General features: G+C 49.6%; 1 protein-coding gene across 4 annotated transcripts in view; it reads right to left on the bottom strand.

Annotated features, from left to right (window-relative positions):
* Nucleotides 1-6,145: 6,145 nt before the first annotated feature.
* Nucleotides 6,146-18,561, bottom strand: part of GPR162 (G protein-coupled receptor 162) — a 68,615-nt gene continuing 56,199 nt past the window's right edge. For all 4 annotated transcript variants that reach the window (XM_040361158.1, XM_040361159.1, XM_040361160.1 and 1 more), the window contains one exon: nucleotides 6,146-6,960. In XM_040361158.1, the coding sequence (XP_040217092.1) occupies nucleotides 6,436-6,960 (525 nt within the window). In that variant the 3' untranslated portion in view covers nucleotides 6,146-6,435. The remainder of the gene's footprint in view (nucleotides 6,961-18,561) is intronic.

Genomic DNA, 18,561 nt, shown 5'->3' with positions numbered 1-18,561 from the left:
CTCCTCCCGAGCATAGGCAGGATCTCCTTTTCAGCACCTTTGCTAATGGACAATGGCAGCGCTATCCCTGCTGCGTTCAGCCACAGCCCTCCCCCTGTTCTCCCAGGCTCTCCCATTCCATCTGGTCGGATTGGCAGAGCATGAAGAAGAAGGAGGAACATCAGTTTCTCCCTCTCCCCTGTGATGAAGGAGAGGCCTTAAGTGATGAAGATTTCATCACTTCCAGTATTGGTTCTGCATTTACCTGACCTTGGAGGGCAGAGGAGGGATCAGGGGAATAATAAACCCCAGATTTCTCCATAAAGAGGATATGTCACTACCCAAGGTATCACAAGGGATGATAAATATCACTAGTTTTGTTAGCTGTTTTTTTTGTTAAGGTTATCTGAAAGATGGGTTTCAAATGTTTTGACAGGGGCGCTGTTTTAGTGCTTGCCATAGGCGCTATTTTCACTAGATACGCCTCTGCTTCTCTCCCACTTAATATTCCTCACCAGTCAGCTGACCTCTAGTCTCTGCCCCCTACCCATGCCGTGAACTGAATGGGTGGCTGCAAAGAGGCTGAGTGGGCGGCCGCGGGCTCCAGGGACAGCCCTGCTGGGTGGCCACAAAAAGGCTGGGAGAGGAACGCGGGCAACAGCCCAGGATTTGGTGACCCCTGGCAAATCATCATTTGACCTCCGAGGGGGTCCCGACCCCCAGGTTGAGAACCATTGCACTACATACATTTGGAATTTCTTCCGCTTTTTTCTAGTTTATATATCAGACATCTGGTTTTGGAACTATTCACCACCTTTTTCACTGGTTCATCATATTTTTTCACTATATATATTTGGACTTTTTTTTATATACGTATCAGTCATTTGATTTTTATTATCACGTTTTTTAGCGCTACTATTTGTATGTTTTATTTGTTGTTTTCCACTGTTCACTGGTTTTTGTAGCTGCTTTATTTTGATAGCGCGGATTTTATTTGTTTTCTGGTTACATTATATTATTGGTTACATTATATTGCTGGGTACATTATATTATTGGTTACATTATATTATTGGTTACATTATATTACTGGTTACATTATATTGTTGGTTACATTATATTATTGGTTACATTATATTTTTGGTTTATAACGTATTGTACGTTGTAAAGGAAGGGAAGGTTTATTTTATTGCAGAAGAGAGAGTGATAGAATGTCTCTTTTTGCAATAAAAAGCCCGTCGGCTCGTTATTTTATTCAGTTTAGTTCCTCTTTAAAATTTTGCTCTGAATTACGATCGGGGAATGGAGGAATCCTTCGCTTGACTCATTCAGATTTATTTCCATCTGAACAGGAGAAAAACCTTCAGAAAACACGCAAGAGCGCCATCTGCTGACTGTAGATGGTAAGTATGAAATATACGTAGAACTTTATATGAACCTAATAAAATAAAAGAAATGTAATAGATGTTTTTTTATTGAAATTACACCTCCAGCCAAAACGTGTTCTAGGTCTAGAACCCCTGTCAGACTTTTGTGTGAGTCGCTGTCCTTAATGGTGAGATTTCCCTTCACTTCCTGTTCTTCTATCCTCGGCCATCTTTATGTAGAGACACAATTCTTTATATCAGATCCTCAGAGAGATCTTTGCCATGAGGGGCCATGTTGTCCTTCCAGTGACCAGTATGAGAGAGTGAGAGCGATAACACCAAATTTATCACACCTGCTCCCCATTCACACCTGAGACCTTGTAACGAGTCACATGACACCGGGGAGGGAAAATGGCTAATCGGGCCCAATTTGGAGATTTTCACTTAGGGGTGTCCTCACTTTTGTTGCCAACGGTTTAGACATGAATGGCTGTGTGTTGAATTATTTGTTATACAAGCTGTACACCCCTCCCCCCCCTGTGTACACCCCCCCCCCCTGTACATTGTAGATACAAAGTGTCATTTCTTCAGTGTTGTCACATGAAAAGATACAAGGAATGTGACCGAGGGGTGTACTTACTTTTGTCATATACTTTATATACACACTTTTGCACTTTATAATTTATGAATTCGGTGGGAATTTTCATTTTTTTTCTTCTATATTTGGATTATGTGGTTAGTATGATAGAATTATCCTAAAAGTGCGAGCGCGCCTGTACTTTTCTTTTTCAGTTTTGTATTCCGTCTCACCTGGAGCCGCTCTCAGCCACGCTGAGGTTTTCTTTTCATCGCTTTTTGTATAATTATTCGGTTGTTTGCAGATCTCATGTTTTTGATCGCACATCGATCGTAAACTGGTTGCTAAGATGCTGGCAGTTGGTGCTCACATCACAATTGGCTGATAGGATGCAGGCAGCTGGGCCACACAATATAATTGGTTGCTAGGATGCAGGGAGCTGGGCCACACATCATAATTGATTGCTAGGATGCAGGGAGCTGGGTCACACAACATAATTGGTTTCTAGGATGCAGGGAGCTGAGTCACACAACATAATTGGTTTCTAGGATGCTGGCAACTGGGCCACACAACATAATTGGTTGCTAGGATGCAGGGAGCTGGGTCACACAACATAATTGGTTTCTAGGATGCAGGGAGCTGAGTCACACAACATAATTGGTTTCTAGGATGCTGGCAACTGGGCCACACAACATAATTGGTTGCTAGGATGCAGGGAGCTGAGTCACACAACATAATTGGTTGCTAGGATGCAGGGAGCTAGGCCACACACCAAAATTGGTTGCTAGGATGCAGGGAGCTGGGTCACACAACATAATCGGTTGCATAATCGTTATTTTATTCAGTTTAGTTCCTCTTTAAGATTTTGCTCTGATTACGATCGGGGAATGGAGGAATCCTTCGCTTGACTCATTCAGATTTATTTCCAACTGAACAGGAGAAAAATCAAAGTGTGTATGGCCACCATTAGGGAGTCGGTGAATGGATATTTAATAAATACTCTTTGAGCCGGATTCAGAAAGCCCGGCCCAAAGTGAGTGAGGCAGGTTCTGTATTCAGAAAGAACCTGCGCCCTAAGTTACGGCGGCGTAGCGTATGTGGTCCGGCGTAAGCCCGTGTAATACAAATTATCCAGGCAGTGGGCGTGTTGAATGTTAATCAAGGCTGACCCCACGTAAATGACGTTTTTGACTTACGGCGCATGTGCCATCCATGAACGTATCCCAGTGCGCATGCTCCAAATTACGCCGCAAATAGTCAATGCTTTCAACGTGAACGTAACTTACGTACAGCCCTATTCGTGAACGACTTCAGCAAACGACGTAATCGATGGAAAATTCGACGCTGGCCCGACGTCCATACTTAACATTGCGTACGCCTCATATAGCAGGGGTAACTTTACGCCGGAAAAAGCCTAACGTAAACGACGCAAAAAAATTCGCCGGGCGGACGTACGTTTCTGAATCGGCGTATCTACTTAATTTGCATATTCAACGCGGAAAAGTCTTGGGAAGCGCCCCTAGCGGTCAGCGTAAATATTGCACCCTAAGATACGACAGCGTAGGAGACTTACGCCGCTCGTATCTAGGCAACATTGAGGCGTATCTGATTCTATGAATCAGGCGCCGAGATGCGACGGCCCGCATTCGGAGTTACGACGGCGTATCTGGAGATACGCTGACGTAACTCCTTTCTGAATCCGGGGCTTTGTGTATATCAGTGTTTATATAAACCTCAATCCTACATACCGATATTCATTATAGTAATAAATACAGAACTGAATTCATTTTTTATATCTTTTTGGAGTTCTTTATTGCCCCCCCCCCCCCCCCCCCCGCAGGATGTACTAACCTTTCCTCTACTCCTCCGCTGATTAGTTCAGCCAGCTTCAGGGGCTGTGATGGTGGCAGATGCTTATTTTCGCTGCCCCCTCAGGCCACACAGCATCACTGGCTGCTTATATCATAAGATTTAAGGATACTGTTCAGCAGGGGCTTTCTGCATCATTGGTTGCTAGGATACAAGCAGCTGGGCAACACAACATAACTGGTTGCTAGGATGCAGACAACTGGGCCACACAATGTAGTTGGTTTCTAGGAAGCTGGCAGCTTGACCACACTACATAACTGGTTGCTAGGATGCAGACAACTGGGCCACACAATGTAGTTGGTTTCTAGGAAGCTGGCAGCTTGACCACACTACATAACTGGTTGCTAGGATTCTGGCAGTTGGTGCTCATATCACAATTGGCTAATAGGATGCAGGCAGCTAGGCCACACAACATAACTGGTTGCTAGGATGCTGGCAACTGGGCCACACAACATAATTGGTTGCTAGGATGCTGGCAACTAAGCCACACAACATATTTGGTTGCTGGGATGCAGGGAGCTTGTCACATAACATAATCGGTTACTAGGATGCAGGGAGCTGGGTCACACAACATAATCAGTTGCTAGGATGCAGGGAGCTGGGTCACACAACATAATTGGTTGCTAGGATGCAGGGAGCTGGGTCACACAACATAATTGGTTGCTAGGATGCTGGAAACTGGGCCAAACAACATAATTGGTTGCTGGAATGGAGGGAGCTGGGTCACACAACATAATCGGTTACTAGGATGCAGGGAGCTGGGTCACGCAACATAATTGGTTGCTAGGATGCTGGAAACTGGGTCACACAACATAATCGGTTACTAGGATGCAGGGAGCTGGGTCACACAACATAATTGGTTGCTAGGATGCAGGGAGCTGGGTCACACAACATAATTGGTTGCTAGGATGCTGGAAACTGGGTCACACAACATAATCGGTTACTAGGATGCAGGGAGCTGGGTCACACAACATAATTGGTTGCTGGGATGCAGGGAGCTTGGTCACACAACATAATCAGTTGCTAGGATGCAGGGAACTGGGTCACACAACATAATTGGTTGCTAGGATGCAGGAAGCTTGTCACACAACATAATCGGTTGCTAGGATGCAGGGAGCTGGGTCACACAACATAATTGGTTGCTGGGATGCAGGGAGCTTGGTCACACAACATAATCAGTTGCTAGGATGCAGGGAGCTGAGTCACACAACATAATGGGTTGCTAGGATGCAGGAAGCTTGTCACACAACATAATCGGTTGCTAGGATGCAGGGAGCTGGGTCACACAACATAATGGGTTGCTAGGATGCAGGGAGCTGAGTCACATAACATAATTGGTTGCTAGGATACAGGCAAGTGGGATGCATAGCATCATTGTTGGTTTAGTTCAGGTGGTCTCCTGCACCATAACAACCAATGACGTTTTATGGCCCAGGATCCGAACATGCGCTGGGCTGAGCATGTACACTCCAGCCTCAGTTTGCCTCCTTGGTGGCATTGGACCCGGCCACTTGGTATGTCCAAGTATAAAGAAGAATGTGACTCTCTCCATGTGACAGTGCTGGTACCTTGGTCTGGTGCTGTTACATGGTTGGTGGGCCCTTTGTAATAAAACTGGTTCATCTCACAGCCTTCAAAGACTACACAGAAGCAGGGCTGTCCTAATGCATGGGCACCCCTGGGCATTGCCCAGGGGCCCCAGGTACATGGGGGCCCCATGATAATCTTGCCTTACATCATACTTGCCAACTGTCCTGGATTTGCTGGGTCAGCCACACTTTTTACTAAGCTGTCCTGGGATGGCCGTGTCCCAGACTGGTCCCCGAACCTGTACTGGGCCCTCCTGTCTCCCCCATACTGGGTTTTAACTATTTATACTGGTGTGTAAATTGGGGTAGGGGGCCCCAGAACATTGCTTTGCCCAGGGGCCCATGATGCTATTAGGACAGCCCTGCACAGAAGAAGGTGAACCTCCATGAGATAAGACCTCAACCAATCACCTTCTGGATCCGCCTATTCGGTGGTCTTTATATGTTGGCGCCCCAGAAGAAGAATTGAAAGTAAACCCTTTACCTATCGGTACTTCACAATTTTATTACTTTGTTCCGTCGTCTATCTTAAATATTTAACATGATTCCAGTCATACTTTTAACAAATGACATACAAAAAATAAAAAAGTCTGGAGGTGTATTGTTCTGCTTCTCTATTCCCCCGCCCTTCCTTGTGCCATCATTCTGGTATTTTTGTGCCATCATTCTGGTATTTTTGTGCCATCATTCTGGTATTTTTGTGCCATCATTCAGGTATCTTGTGCCATCATTCTGGTATTTTTGTGCCATGACCGCAACACACAGACTGGTAATCAAATCACGTTTTATTTATATCGTCTTTTGGCTCAATTTCCAGTGTATTTGTAGCGTGTCTGTGAGGGGGCAAAGTGGTATCAAAGGGGGCTTGACGGGTAGAGGCAGTGCATCAGCAAAGTGCCCCCTCCGAAATCCCCTTTGCCACCCCGACAAACATCTGATATGCCTGAGAACAACATATTTAAAGAGAGGGTCCATGTGCAACCATCTTTAGTTCAGTGGTTGCTGATATAAAGGAGGTAAGCGTTTTCGACCCTGTATGCTCTTCAAGAATTTGTCATTATGTTGCCTCACCTTTACAACCCCGTTCAGACAAGGAGGACCTACGGGTGTCGGTTGGGGCAAGAGGCGGGCTGCACAGAGATAGTCGGCGTTCCCCTAAAGCGGCCCAGGCCATGCCGCCATCGTGTCCCTTTCTAGGGAAAGGTGAGGGCCTAGGGGTTGACCGGACTCGGTGGGGTGTTCCAAGGGGAGAAGGGCAGGGCGTGTCATCGATAAAGGCAGTTATTTCATCTCGAAAGAAGGAATTGTGCCCGCCGCTGCCCATCCCTGCAGGTCCTCCCATGCCGCTCTGCAAGAACTGGTGTAGAGTGCTCAAGCTTTCATCCGAATCTCTTCTTGGGGGTGGGCGGCGGCCCCAAGGCGGTATGTCGTGACCCCGACGGGGGCTGGGTGGGCCGCTTCCACGCATCGATCCAGGCCCGCCCCGAATGTCATCTGAGGAAGACCACCTGAGCAAGAGTGGTGATGAGCGAGGGTTAAACAGGTCTATTTCATCATGGGACATCCTCCGTGAGAGGGCAGCCTGTACAGAGAAGAGGACAACATTAGCAAAATTCACTATTGTTGGAAGGCAACATGAGATAATATAATAGTTCTGAAATTTTGCTTCCTGGTTCATATAGCCAGATGGCCCCAAGTACATTCAAAGCTTTGGAACATATCAGAAACTGCATGGCAAGAGGGCTTGGCTCCAGCCCACCTGGTGTGATACAAGCTTCAAAGAGAGCAATGATGATTGATGACAAAGACAGCCCAGGGCTCATGGAGAAGATATGGGCAATACTGCCCCCAGAGGCCAAGTAGGGCAGGACAGTCAGTAATATAATCTATTGAGGAGGATTGACCTGTGAACACTCTGGTTCTTCCAAAACCAAATGGGGCTGGCAATGGGAGGGTTTGGATAAATCTGTGACTGAGTTTTGTAAAAAGGGCTGTTTTTCAAGCTCTTTTTTCCGCTGAAGGCCTTTGCTGGAGCCTCTTGGCTCTCTCTGCCATCTTGAGAGCCTCATGGAATCCTGGATTGGGCCTAAGCCATGAGGCTTAGCCCTCTCTTTGCCATCTTGAGCTCAGCCAACAAGGATTCTACCTAGAGGATGTGTTAAGTATATGTAATGTTTTATTGTTGTTATAGGCTCTATAGAGATCTGCTGGTTAGTGTGTGATATTCCTATTTTCTTGGGAAATAAATAAGATATTATTTACTAGCATATGTGTCTGTCTTCATAGCTAACATTATATCATTAGGCCTAGCGTACTCTCGATAGTCTAACAATTATAGGGACATACAATTGATACATATACAGTATGAAATAGCTATATAGGTTACAATAGAGTGTATAGCTTTGCAATTTTTACTTCCACTATATTCATTTTTAATGTTAAATTTCATATTTAGAGTCCAACTCAGAGATACTCTACTTCATTTTAAATGTGTCCCGGGGTTCTAAATTGTTTTGGATAAAAAGCAGCTCCATCTGCAATACTAATGCCCCGTACACACGACCGGATCTGTCTGCTGATATTTGTCCGACGGACAGTTTCAGCGGACAGATTCGGTCGCGTGTACAGCCGACCGGACCGGATTCCCGGCCGAGCGGACTTTTTCCAGCGGACAAAAATTTCTTAGCATGCGAAGAAATCTGTCCGCTGGAAACCTGTCCGTCGGACGTGTTCGGTCGTCTGTACAGACTCACCGGACACGTCCGATCGGCCGCCATCCCTCGCATGCGTCGTACTGATTCGACGCATGCGTGGAAGCTTTGAACTTCAAGGCTGTCCACGTCGCCGCGTCATCGTCGCGGCCACGTCCCCGCGTATTGTTTACGCGCGGATTTCTGTCTGATGGTGTGTACAACCATCAGACACAAATCTCCGGGCGGACATGTCCGCTGAAAACGGTCCGGCGGACCGTTTTCAGCGGACTGTCCGTCTGTGTGTACGAGGCCTCACCTTCAATCCAGAGATGTCCCAAACACTCTGTCTTCTTCACCACAAGAATATTCTCAATTTTCTGGGTTGATGTCGTCATTACTCAACCCAAAAGACTAGGAAAAGGCTGAAAGGATGCATCATGGCCTCCGAGCATAATGCCCAACGCCCTGCACCCGGTGCCAGGACAGGGTCACCTAGAGCCAAGGGCGAACATGCCAAACTGCACTCCCCCCCACCCAAGATGTACGAGTATAAACTCCTCCATCACAAATCAGCCCCCCTGCTGAAATCCCCCTTTCCAGCACAAATATTTGCCCCCCATCCCCCTAATCCCCCCAAACACAAATGTCTCATCCCCACAAAGGGACACCACTCCTAGCAAAAGCCTTCTACCACTCAAATTTACCCTCTGAGTACACAGCCCCCCCCCAAACAAAAATTTCCACTCCTAGCACAAATCTCCTCCACCATTCACCATATCACCTCTTCTAGCACAAACCCCCCAAATCCCCCCTCTTAGCACAAATCCTCCAAATCATCATTTCCCCATCCCCCTCCCAACACAACCCCCCCTAAATCACCACTCCTAGCAATTTTTACCCCCTGCCCCCCCCGAATTGCCCCCCCAACACAAATCACCTCTCCTTCAATCTCCCTGCAGTGCCCCTCCACCTCACATGAAACTACAGTACCCAGGGCAGCTGCCTCCTCCTGCCCGCCCCTTGTCCCGGCCCTGCCTGCAGCCACCATACAGTGATGGAGAGAGTGGCATGCTAGAGGTGCTCTATTTCAGGGCCATCTTAATAGCATCATGGGCCCCTGGGCAAAGTAATGCACTGGGGCCCCCAACCAGCTTGCCCCAATTTACACACCTACTCTCAAGAATTAAGGTATAAATAGAATTAAGCATATATTTATTAGTATTTTCGATTTTAAACAATTAAAAAAAACATGCAATGAATCAAAGACAAGACAACACAAAGAACACAGTATGGGGAGGCAGGAGGGCCCAGTACAGGTTCTGGGACACAGCTATCCCGGGACAGCTTATTAACCACTTAAGACCCAGACCTTTAGGGCTCTTTCACACTGAGCGCCCGTACAGGTCCGTCTGTCAGTTTTTTTTGCGGACCTGAACGGGCGCTCCGTGCTCCTCTATGGAGCCGCGGATGTCCGCCCAGTGTGAAAGAGGCCTTAGGCAGTTAAAGGACCCGGCCAGTTTTTGCGATTTGGCACTGCGTTGCTTTAACTGACAATTGCGCGTTCGTGCGACGTGGCTCCCAAACAAAATTGGCGTCCTTTTTTCCCCACAAATAGAGCTTTCTTTTGGTGGTATTTGATCACCTCTGCGGTTTTTATTTTTTGCGCTATAAACAAAAATAGAGCGACAATTTCAAATATTTTTTAATATTTTTTACTTTTTGCTATAATAAATATCCCCCAAAAATATATATAAAAAAAAATTCCTCAGTTTAGGCCGATACGTATTCTTCTACCTATTTTTGGTAAAAAAAATTGCAATAATCGTTTATCGGTTTGTTTGCGCAAAATTTATAGCGTTTACAAAATAGGGGATAGTTTTATTGCATTTTTATTAATTATTTTTTTTTTTACTACTAATGGCGGCGATCAGCGATTTTTTTCATGACTGCGACATTATGGCGGACACTTCGGACAATTTTGACACATTTTTGGGACCATTTTCACAGCAAAAAATGCATTTAAAATGCACTGATTACTGTGAAAATGACAGTTGCAGTTTGGAGTTAACCACAAGGGGGCGCTGAAGGGGTTATGTGTGACCTCATATGTGTTTCTAACTGTAGGGGGGTGTGGCTGTAGGTCTGACGTCATCGATTGTGTTTCCCTATAAAAGGGAACACGCGATCAATCACGGCTCACTCTCTGGTGGCGCTGGGCAGCGTGGCTCTCTCTCCGGTGGTGCTGGGCAGCGTGGCTCTCTCTCCGGTGGCGCTGGGCAGCGTGTGTCTCTCTCTGGTGGCGCTGGGCAGCGTGGCTCTCTCTCTGGTGGCGCTGGGCAGCGTGGCTCTCTTTCTGGTGGCGCTGGGCAGCGTGGCTCTCTCTCTGGTGGCGCTGGGCAGCGTGGCTCTCTTTCTGGTGGTGCTGAGTAGCGTGGCTCTCTCTCTGGTGGCGCTGGGCAGCGTGGCTCTCTTTCTGGTGGTGCTGGGTAGCGTGGCTCTCTCTGGTGGCGCTGGGCAGCGTGGCTCTCTCTCTGGTGGTGCTGGGCAGCGTGGCTCTCTCTCTGGTGGTGCTGGGCAGCTTGGCTCTCTCTCTGGTGGCGCTGGGCAGCGTGGCTCTCTCTCTGGTGGCACTGGGCAGCATGGCTCTCTCTCTGGTGGCGCTGAGCAGCGTGGCTCTCTCTCTCTCTGGTGGCGCTGGGAAGCGTGGCCCTCTGTCTGGTGGCGCTGGGCAGCGTGGCTCTCTCTGGTGGTGCTGGGCAGCGTGGCTCTCTCTGGTGGCGCTGGGCAGCTTGGCTCTCTCTCTGGTGGCTCTGGGCAGCGTGGCTCTCTCTCTGGTGGCACTGGGCAGCATGGCTCTCTCTCTGGTGGCGCTGAGCAGCGTGGCTCTCTCTCTCTCTGGTGGCGCTGGGAAGCGTGGCCCTCTGTCTGGTGGCGCTGGGCAGCGTGGCTCTCTCTGGTGGTGCTGGGCAGCGTGGCTCTCTCTGGTGGCGCTGGGCAGCTTGGCTCACTCTCTGGTGGCGCTGGGCAGCGTGGCTCTCTCTCTGGTGGTGCTGGGCAGCTTGGCTCTCTCTCTGGTGGCGCTGGGCAGCGTGGCTCTCTTTCTGGTGGTGCTGAGTAGCGTGGCTCTCTCTCTGGTGGCGCTGGGCAGCGTGGCTCTCTTTCTGGTGGTGCTGGGTAGCGTGGCTCTCTCTGGTGGCGCTGGGCAGCGTGGCTCTCTCTCTGGTGGTGCTGGGCAGCGTGGCTCTCTCTCTGGTGGTGCTGGACAGCTTGGCTCTCTCTCTGGTGGCGCTGGGCAGCGTGGCTCTCTCTCTGGTGGCACTGGGCAGCATGGCTCTCTCTCTGGTGGCGCTGAGCAGCGTGGCTCTCTCTCTCTCTGGTGGCGCTGGGCAGCGTGGCCCTCTGTCTGGTGGCGCTGGACAGCGTGGCTCTCTCTGGTGGCGCTGGGCAGCGTGGCTCTCTCTCTGGTGGCGCTGGGCAGCGTGGCTCTCTCCCTGGTGGTGCTAGGCAGCGTGGCTCACTCTCTGGTGGCGCCGGGCAGCGTGGCTCTCTCTCTGGTGGCGCTGGGCAGCGTGGCTCTCTCTCTGGTGGCACTGGGCAGCATGGCTCTCTCTCTGGTGGCGCTGAGCAGCGTGGCTCTCTCTCTCTCTGGTGGCGCTGGGCAGCGTGGCCCTCTGTCTGGTGGCGCTGGACAGCGTGGCTCTCTCTGGTGGCGCTGGGCAGCGTGGCTCTCTCTCTGGTGGCGCTGGGCAGCGTGGCTCTCTCCCTGGTGGTGCTAGGCAGCGTGGCTCACTCTCTGGTGGCGCCGGGCAGCGTGGCTCTCTCTCTGGTGGCGCTGGGCAGCGTGGCTCTCTCTCTGGTGGCACTGGGCAGCATGGCTCTCTCTCTGGTGGCGCTGAGCAGCGTGGCTCTCTCTCTCTCTGGTGGCGCTGGGCAGCGTGGCCCTCTGTCTGGTGGCGCTGGACAGCGTGGCTCTCTCTGGTGGCGCTGGGCAGTGTGGCTCTCTCTCTGGTGGCGCTGGGCAGCGTGGCTCTCTCCCTGGTGGTGCTAGGCAGCGTGGCTCACTCTCTGGTGGCGCCGGGCAGCGTGGCTCTCTCTCTGGTGGCGCTGGGCAGCGTGGCTCTCTCTCTGGTGGCACTGGGCAGCATGGCTCTCTCTCTGGTGGCGCTGAGCAGCGTGGCTCTCTCTCTCTCTGGTGGCGCTGGGCAGCGTGGCCCTCTGTCTAGTGGCGCTGGGCAGCGTGGCTCACTCTCTGGTGGCGCTGGGCAGCGTGGCTCACTCTCTGGTGGCGCTGGGCAGTGTGGCTCACTCTCTGGTGGCGCTGGACAGCGTGGCTCTCTCTCTGGTTTCCACCCAGCACACGCCTCTTTCTTTGTCCTGCAGCACTCACTCCCTCAGTTTTTTCCCAGGCTGCTGTTTCTCAATCTCTCTCTTGATCGAGCCGTAGCCTCCTTCCTGTGGAAAATGGAGCCGCCAATCTTCGGGACTACATGTCCCATGATGCTCTCCTCTCCTAGTCTCCTTTGATTGACCCTCAGTTATAGCCAATGGGGAAGGAACGGAGTGGGCAGGAAACCGATGGGCGAACCTAGTGAGAGCCGCCATCTCTTCTCCCTGACAGGAGAAAACGGGGGAAACCTCTGACAGCCCGCAGCTCGCCTTTCTCCCGTCACAGCGCCGCCGAGTTTTCTGCTGGACTGAGCAGGAAAAAGAGCCTGCAGTCACACTACACTGATAGGGGGGCTTGACAGCACCTTGACACCTGACTGGTGGGTGGCCCCTGGGTGGGGGCTGCCCACCCCCCCACAGCGACGCCACTGTGCTGAATTTAACGGCGCTGATCCGTTTCCTGATTCCCGGGGGGGGGGGCACTTGACCCCCCTTGCCCCTACCTGCGGACGACCATGGCTACCGGTCTCCGAGCCTGACACTGTCCGAGTTTGAAGATCCATTTCCCCCTGTCTGGCACTTGGGATGCTAAGAACTGTTTTCTTTAGAATAATCAATCCAGTCCTCATCCTAAGAACGCTCCGTCCAGTCTTCGGGGTCCATAGCGTCCGCCCTAAGCTTGGGAACGTAAGCAGAAGGTCTGGGCTGAACATCCTCGGGGAGAAATTCTGACATGAACTGTTACTACAGGAGACAGGGAAACTGACTTTAGAATCAGATTTTCCAGCCCGGGGGGAAGTCTCCGGATAGGAAGGACTTTAGAGCTCGGAACGTGCCGGAGAGATCCAAGACAAAGGGGGGAGGAGTTTACAAGTGACTTCTAAATCAGGCTGGAAATTCAATAAGATTTACAGGATTTTCACTGAGATATCTGAGAGAATCCGGAATATCTCACCAACACTCCAACAAATCCCCTTCAAGGAGGTAATAAACTATCCGACGTGACCGGATCGCCAAAGGAGACTGCAGGAGGAAAGATTGAAATTTGATGACAGCTGGAAAAAAATGGCAGATCTTAGGCCCCTTTCACACCTGCGGACAGTGCCCCAGATTCACAGAGTGTGGGCGCACATTACGCCGCCGTAAAGTAACCAACGCAGCGCAGAGAGGCAAGCAATGCATTCAGCCAGCCAGTGCTCCCAACGCTGCACCAGCAGGTGGAAGTGGGCGTGGCCCATGCAAATGAGACATGACCCCATGCAAATGATGGGCCGAGCGCCAGACAGATACGTATCACGAACTGCGCATGCGCCGTGACGTGGACGCATCCCCCTGCGCCTGCTCACAACCACGTCGGAACAACTGCCTAAACTACGCCCGATCACTGCGTACGGCGTCAACGTAACCTACGCCCAGCCAGACACAGGTCCCATGTAAAATACGCCGGCTTGTGTTCCCTGGTGCAGACCTGAGCATGTCTGTTGCCGGGTTGCACCTCCTTTATGGGGAATAACTTTACGTCGGACGTACAACTTACGCGCATCTTGCGTAGCATGCGTCGGGCGCACGCACGTTCGTGAATCGCCGTATTTCCCTCATTTGCATGTTTGAATGGATAACCAATGGGAGCGGCACCATGCGCCCAGCCTAAATGTGCGCCCACTCTACGCCGGCGTGAGCAAGCTACGTCGGCGGGGTGAAGCCTGGTTTTAGGCGCATATCTGTGTGTGGGTCTGGCGCACAGATACGACGGCGCACATTTGCACTTACATCGGCGTAACTTGTTATACGTCGGCGTAAGTGCTTTGTGAATCTGGGCCTATGTCCGTATTTCATCCATCCGTTTTCAAATGAAATACATGTATCCCTATGGGAATGCGGATGAACATCCCCTGACACCCGATCTAATTGGTCCCCGCTATGGTCCGATTCTGCAGACGGAGGAAAATCCTATATTTCAATCCGTCTGTGGAATGGATCGAGTGAACGCGGACAGGCTGTCCGTGTTCATCCTATCCCCCCATAGAGGAGAGCGGAGATCTGACAGGGAGGTCCCTGCACAGTGTGTGGGGACCGCCCTGTCATCAGCCGGATCAGCGGGGATCAACTGAGCGATCCCCGCTGAGCAAGCGGGTGATAAAGGTACAGATCCTCACAGGACCGTAGGTGTGAAAGGGCCCAGACTCTGACTTGTATAGGTGTGAGCAGGGCCGGATTTGCTCTCCCTGCCGCCCCAAAGCCGGGTTCCGCAATGCACCCCCTCCCCGCCAACCGAACTACCCCCAAATCAACGGAGAATGGCAACCGGATGGCAGGGGCGGCACAGTTAGTTCAAATATTTGTTTTCTTTTTTTTTACTTTATCGCTTTTTTTTTTTTTTTATTTGTAGCATGTCGCTTACTTTTCTTATTATTTTTCTTATTCTTTACTTTTTTAATTACTTTATTTTATTAATTTAATTATTATTTCTTATTTATAATTTTTTTATCAATTTTTTTGCTATCATACAGGAGAAAACAATTCCCTGTGTGATAGCAATTGGAGGTGACAGGTTCTCTTTATTGACCCTGTCACCTCCAAAACAAGAGTCCTAGCACTGTGCTAGAACTCCTGTCACAGCTATGATGGGAAGAGCACAGCTCTCCCCTCTCACTGTGTACATCGGCAGCAGGAACAGGAGACAGACTCGGTGGCCGGGGGGGGGGGGGGGGGGAGTCCCGAAGACAGAGCCAGCAGAGAGAGGTATGTGGGGTGGGGGGGGGGGGGAGGACGGACGGGAGCACACATTTTACAAGAGATTTCGGTGACATCGCCGCAATCACTTGTTAACGAGCGAGCGGATTCCCCCATAACTTACCGCTCTTAACTGTATGTTACAGGCGTCGGGGGAATCCATGCCACTGCCGCCCCTTGGCGCCCTGCCGCCCCAAGGCCTGGCCTCAGTGGCCTTGTGGGAAATCCGGGCCTGGGTGTGAGGGACTCCAAGTATGGATGATGAACAGATATCACTACATTATGTGGAAGGATGCCGGGACACTGAATGCAGATTGGATCCCAACAAAGAAGAAGATCCGAAATGTTACATTATTACAAATGATTGGAGATTCTTAGTATATTGTGTTTATTGCCTCCCTGGTATGACTTGGCCTATATGATTAACAGCTCAGATCGGTAAATTATTAATATGAAGGTTTGATATTATGGAAGAGCTGCGGCTGGGTGGGAATGTGACAGCTGGAGAGCGAGGAAATGATTATCATTTATAATGTCAGATAATAGAATGAATGACAAACGGTGAAAGAAAATGCCTTTTGTGACCAACAATATCACAATTTTATTAAGAAATATGAAAAATGAATCATTGAAGAGAAAATCGATCACTTTTATATTACAGACATCTCAGATATGGAAGATATTGCTAAAAGCGGAACTCTCTTAATCAGCGAGAACTCATTTTATTACTTATGCTGCTAGCCTTAGTAAATAGATAGGAAGGGATGATATATGTAGCACCCTCCTAGTTAGTGCAGGTCGATCGGTAAATATAGTTTAGCTCTTCTATATTCAGTAGAGCTGTCATGGATATGCAATAAAGTCTGGCAGCTTACCTGTCTCATGTGTTCATTAGAGGCCTGACCATCTTTCTGGCTGTCTTTTATCACCTTCCTCCCTATATGGCCCCACCCCAGACCATCCCAGGAAGTCTATATTAACTATTGCACTACGGGTCTGCAGTGCTGTTCAACCTTTGTTTGTAGCTTGTTCCTGTCTGCAGTGTGTTACGTTTACCTTCCTGTGTACCGACCTTGGCTCGTCTCTGACTTCTCCTGTTTGCCTGTTTCCCTGATCCTTGGCCTGTTCCTTGTTTATCCTTGTCTGCCTGTTGCCCCGACCTCGACTTACCCATCACTATCACTTGTCCTGGTTGCTGGTTCCCCCCCTCTCCCTTCAGAGAGTGACCTTGGGGACCCCAGGGGTTGCGACCTGGATACAGCTGCGGCGAAGGCCATCCTCACCACCAGAGGCTCTGGTGAACACAAAGCTGGGTCTTAGACTCCGTGCCCTGGGGAATATTGGGCTCACGCTTCCTCTCTGATCGCAGCAGTAGGCCATAGGGTTCACTACCCTGTGGTGCATCCCTGACCCCCCACGGGGTGACAAGAGCGGGGGTCGATTATTCTGGTTTGCTCAGAGTCTCACAAGCTGCTGCTCTGATTGCTTCTCTCCTATATTCCAGAGGAAGAACAGAATGGGCCGCATGAATATATATGAGAAATCCAGCCAATCCCTGGGGAGGTGTGCCCATTAGGTGGCTGGAGAACCCATAAAAGGTCTGAGGTAGATACAGGGGTCTGCTGGAGGAGACCCCTGGTGCAGGAGCTCTGCCTCTGTGTCAGGTTTACTGGAGGTACCATCTAGAAAACATTGAGGTCCCAGCTGAAGCTTAAGTGCGGGGGGATTCACAAAACCTATTCCTGGAATGAGTATGGGTCTGGAGACGCTCACCAGGGAGTTCCAAGAGGAATTTGGGTGAAAGGTTCCAAGCGGCTAAAATGACTAAAATGGACAGGATCTTTATCGTTAGCTCCAGATATAAAAGCGCCATAGAAACCTTGGACCTGGCTGTACTGTAATATAAAAGGTTTTAGGAAGATGTAATAAATGCTCGGGGTGTAGATATCCTAATAGTGAGAGGAACATGAATACCTTTATTTCCATAAAAAAAAAGGAGGTTTTCCTATCAAAGAATATTTGCAACACAAAGGTGGTAATTTATGTCACACAAAGACCACGATTCAAACCAATCGCACCAAACAGATGTTGAGGGAAAGAGAAAGAGACATTTTGGATACAGATAAACGTCCTTCAGTAAAACATTATAAGGATTATCATTCTTCCAATTTAAAGACTTTCTGGGGAATTAAAGTCGTTTGTGGGAACTGGAGGGGAGGAAAGGATGTGGAGATTATGTCCAAGGAGGAGACACATTGGATATATAAGACGAGTACCTTAATACCAGAGGGATTAAGCATTGAAGTAATTAAAGTGCGAGTCTGGACAAAACTGCTTTTTTTGGGGGGGGTTTGAATAGAGTGGGAACAAGTGAGACCCCCCGTCAGGATTTCACTGCTCTCCAGAACTTAGGGAGACTTTTGTGACAGACCTAGCCGGGACAGAGGCTTTTGGAGGGGACTGAATGCTAGCCTCTTGCCTTCTGATTATGGGATCTGGATTTTAGGGGGAATACTCTTTGTGAGGTGTATGCCTGGGGACCTTGAAGTAAAGTTACTTTGGATTCAAGTCCATGTCCCCCCAAAACACACAGACTCTGGGAACCCTGTATATGCCATATTATAAATAGTGACTGCTTCATAATGTTGGGGCTCATAGAAGATGCTGATGTCATTAACTCCACCCACCTGTCAGTCTGTTGTCTGCTATAACGTGTTTGTTGTAATTTGTAAATAAGTCTAGTGTGGGCTCCAAGAGTCTTTCCCCCCTTGTTGTTTGTGTTAATTATCTCTGCTATTGTGTGAAGGAGTTCTGTGTTGATATGTATGATAATGGGGTAGATTCAGTAAAGAATTACGCCCTAAGATACACCGCGTAATTTCAAAGCTGCGCCGGCGTATCTACTTTCTGTATTCAGAAAGCTAGATACGCCGACATTAGCCTAAGATACGACTGGCATAAGTCTCTTACGCCGTCGTATCTTAGGGTGCATTCTGACGCTGGCCGCTAGGGGCGCTTCCGTTGTTGTCGGCGTAGAATATGCAAATTACCTAGATATGCCGATTCACAAACGTACGTACGCCCGGCGCAATTTATTTACGTCGTTTACGTTAGGCTTTTTTGGCGTAAGGTTGTTCCTGCTATTAGGAGGCGCAGCCAATGTTAAGTATGGACGTCGTTCCCGCTTTGTTGTTTGCGTAAGTCGTTTTGCGAATAGGGCTGGACGTAATTTACGTTAACGTCTAAACCAATACGTCGTTGCGGCATACTCGGGAGCAATGCACACTGGGACATGTACACGGACGGCGCATCAGGTCATCATAGATTTACATAAAACATGCCTCCCCTTCCACATTTGAATTACGCGTGCT

Source organism: Rana temporaria, chromosome 8, assembly GCF_905171775.1.
Source record: "Rana temporaria chromosome 8, aRanTem1.1, whole genome shotgun sequence".
Taxonomy (NCBI): Eukaryota; Metazoa; Chordata; class Amphibia; order Anura; family Ranidae; genus Rana; species Rana temporaria.
The sequence above is the reverse complement of the archived record's forward strand: the minus strand, read 5'-3'. Positions and strand labels throughout refer to the sequence as shown.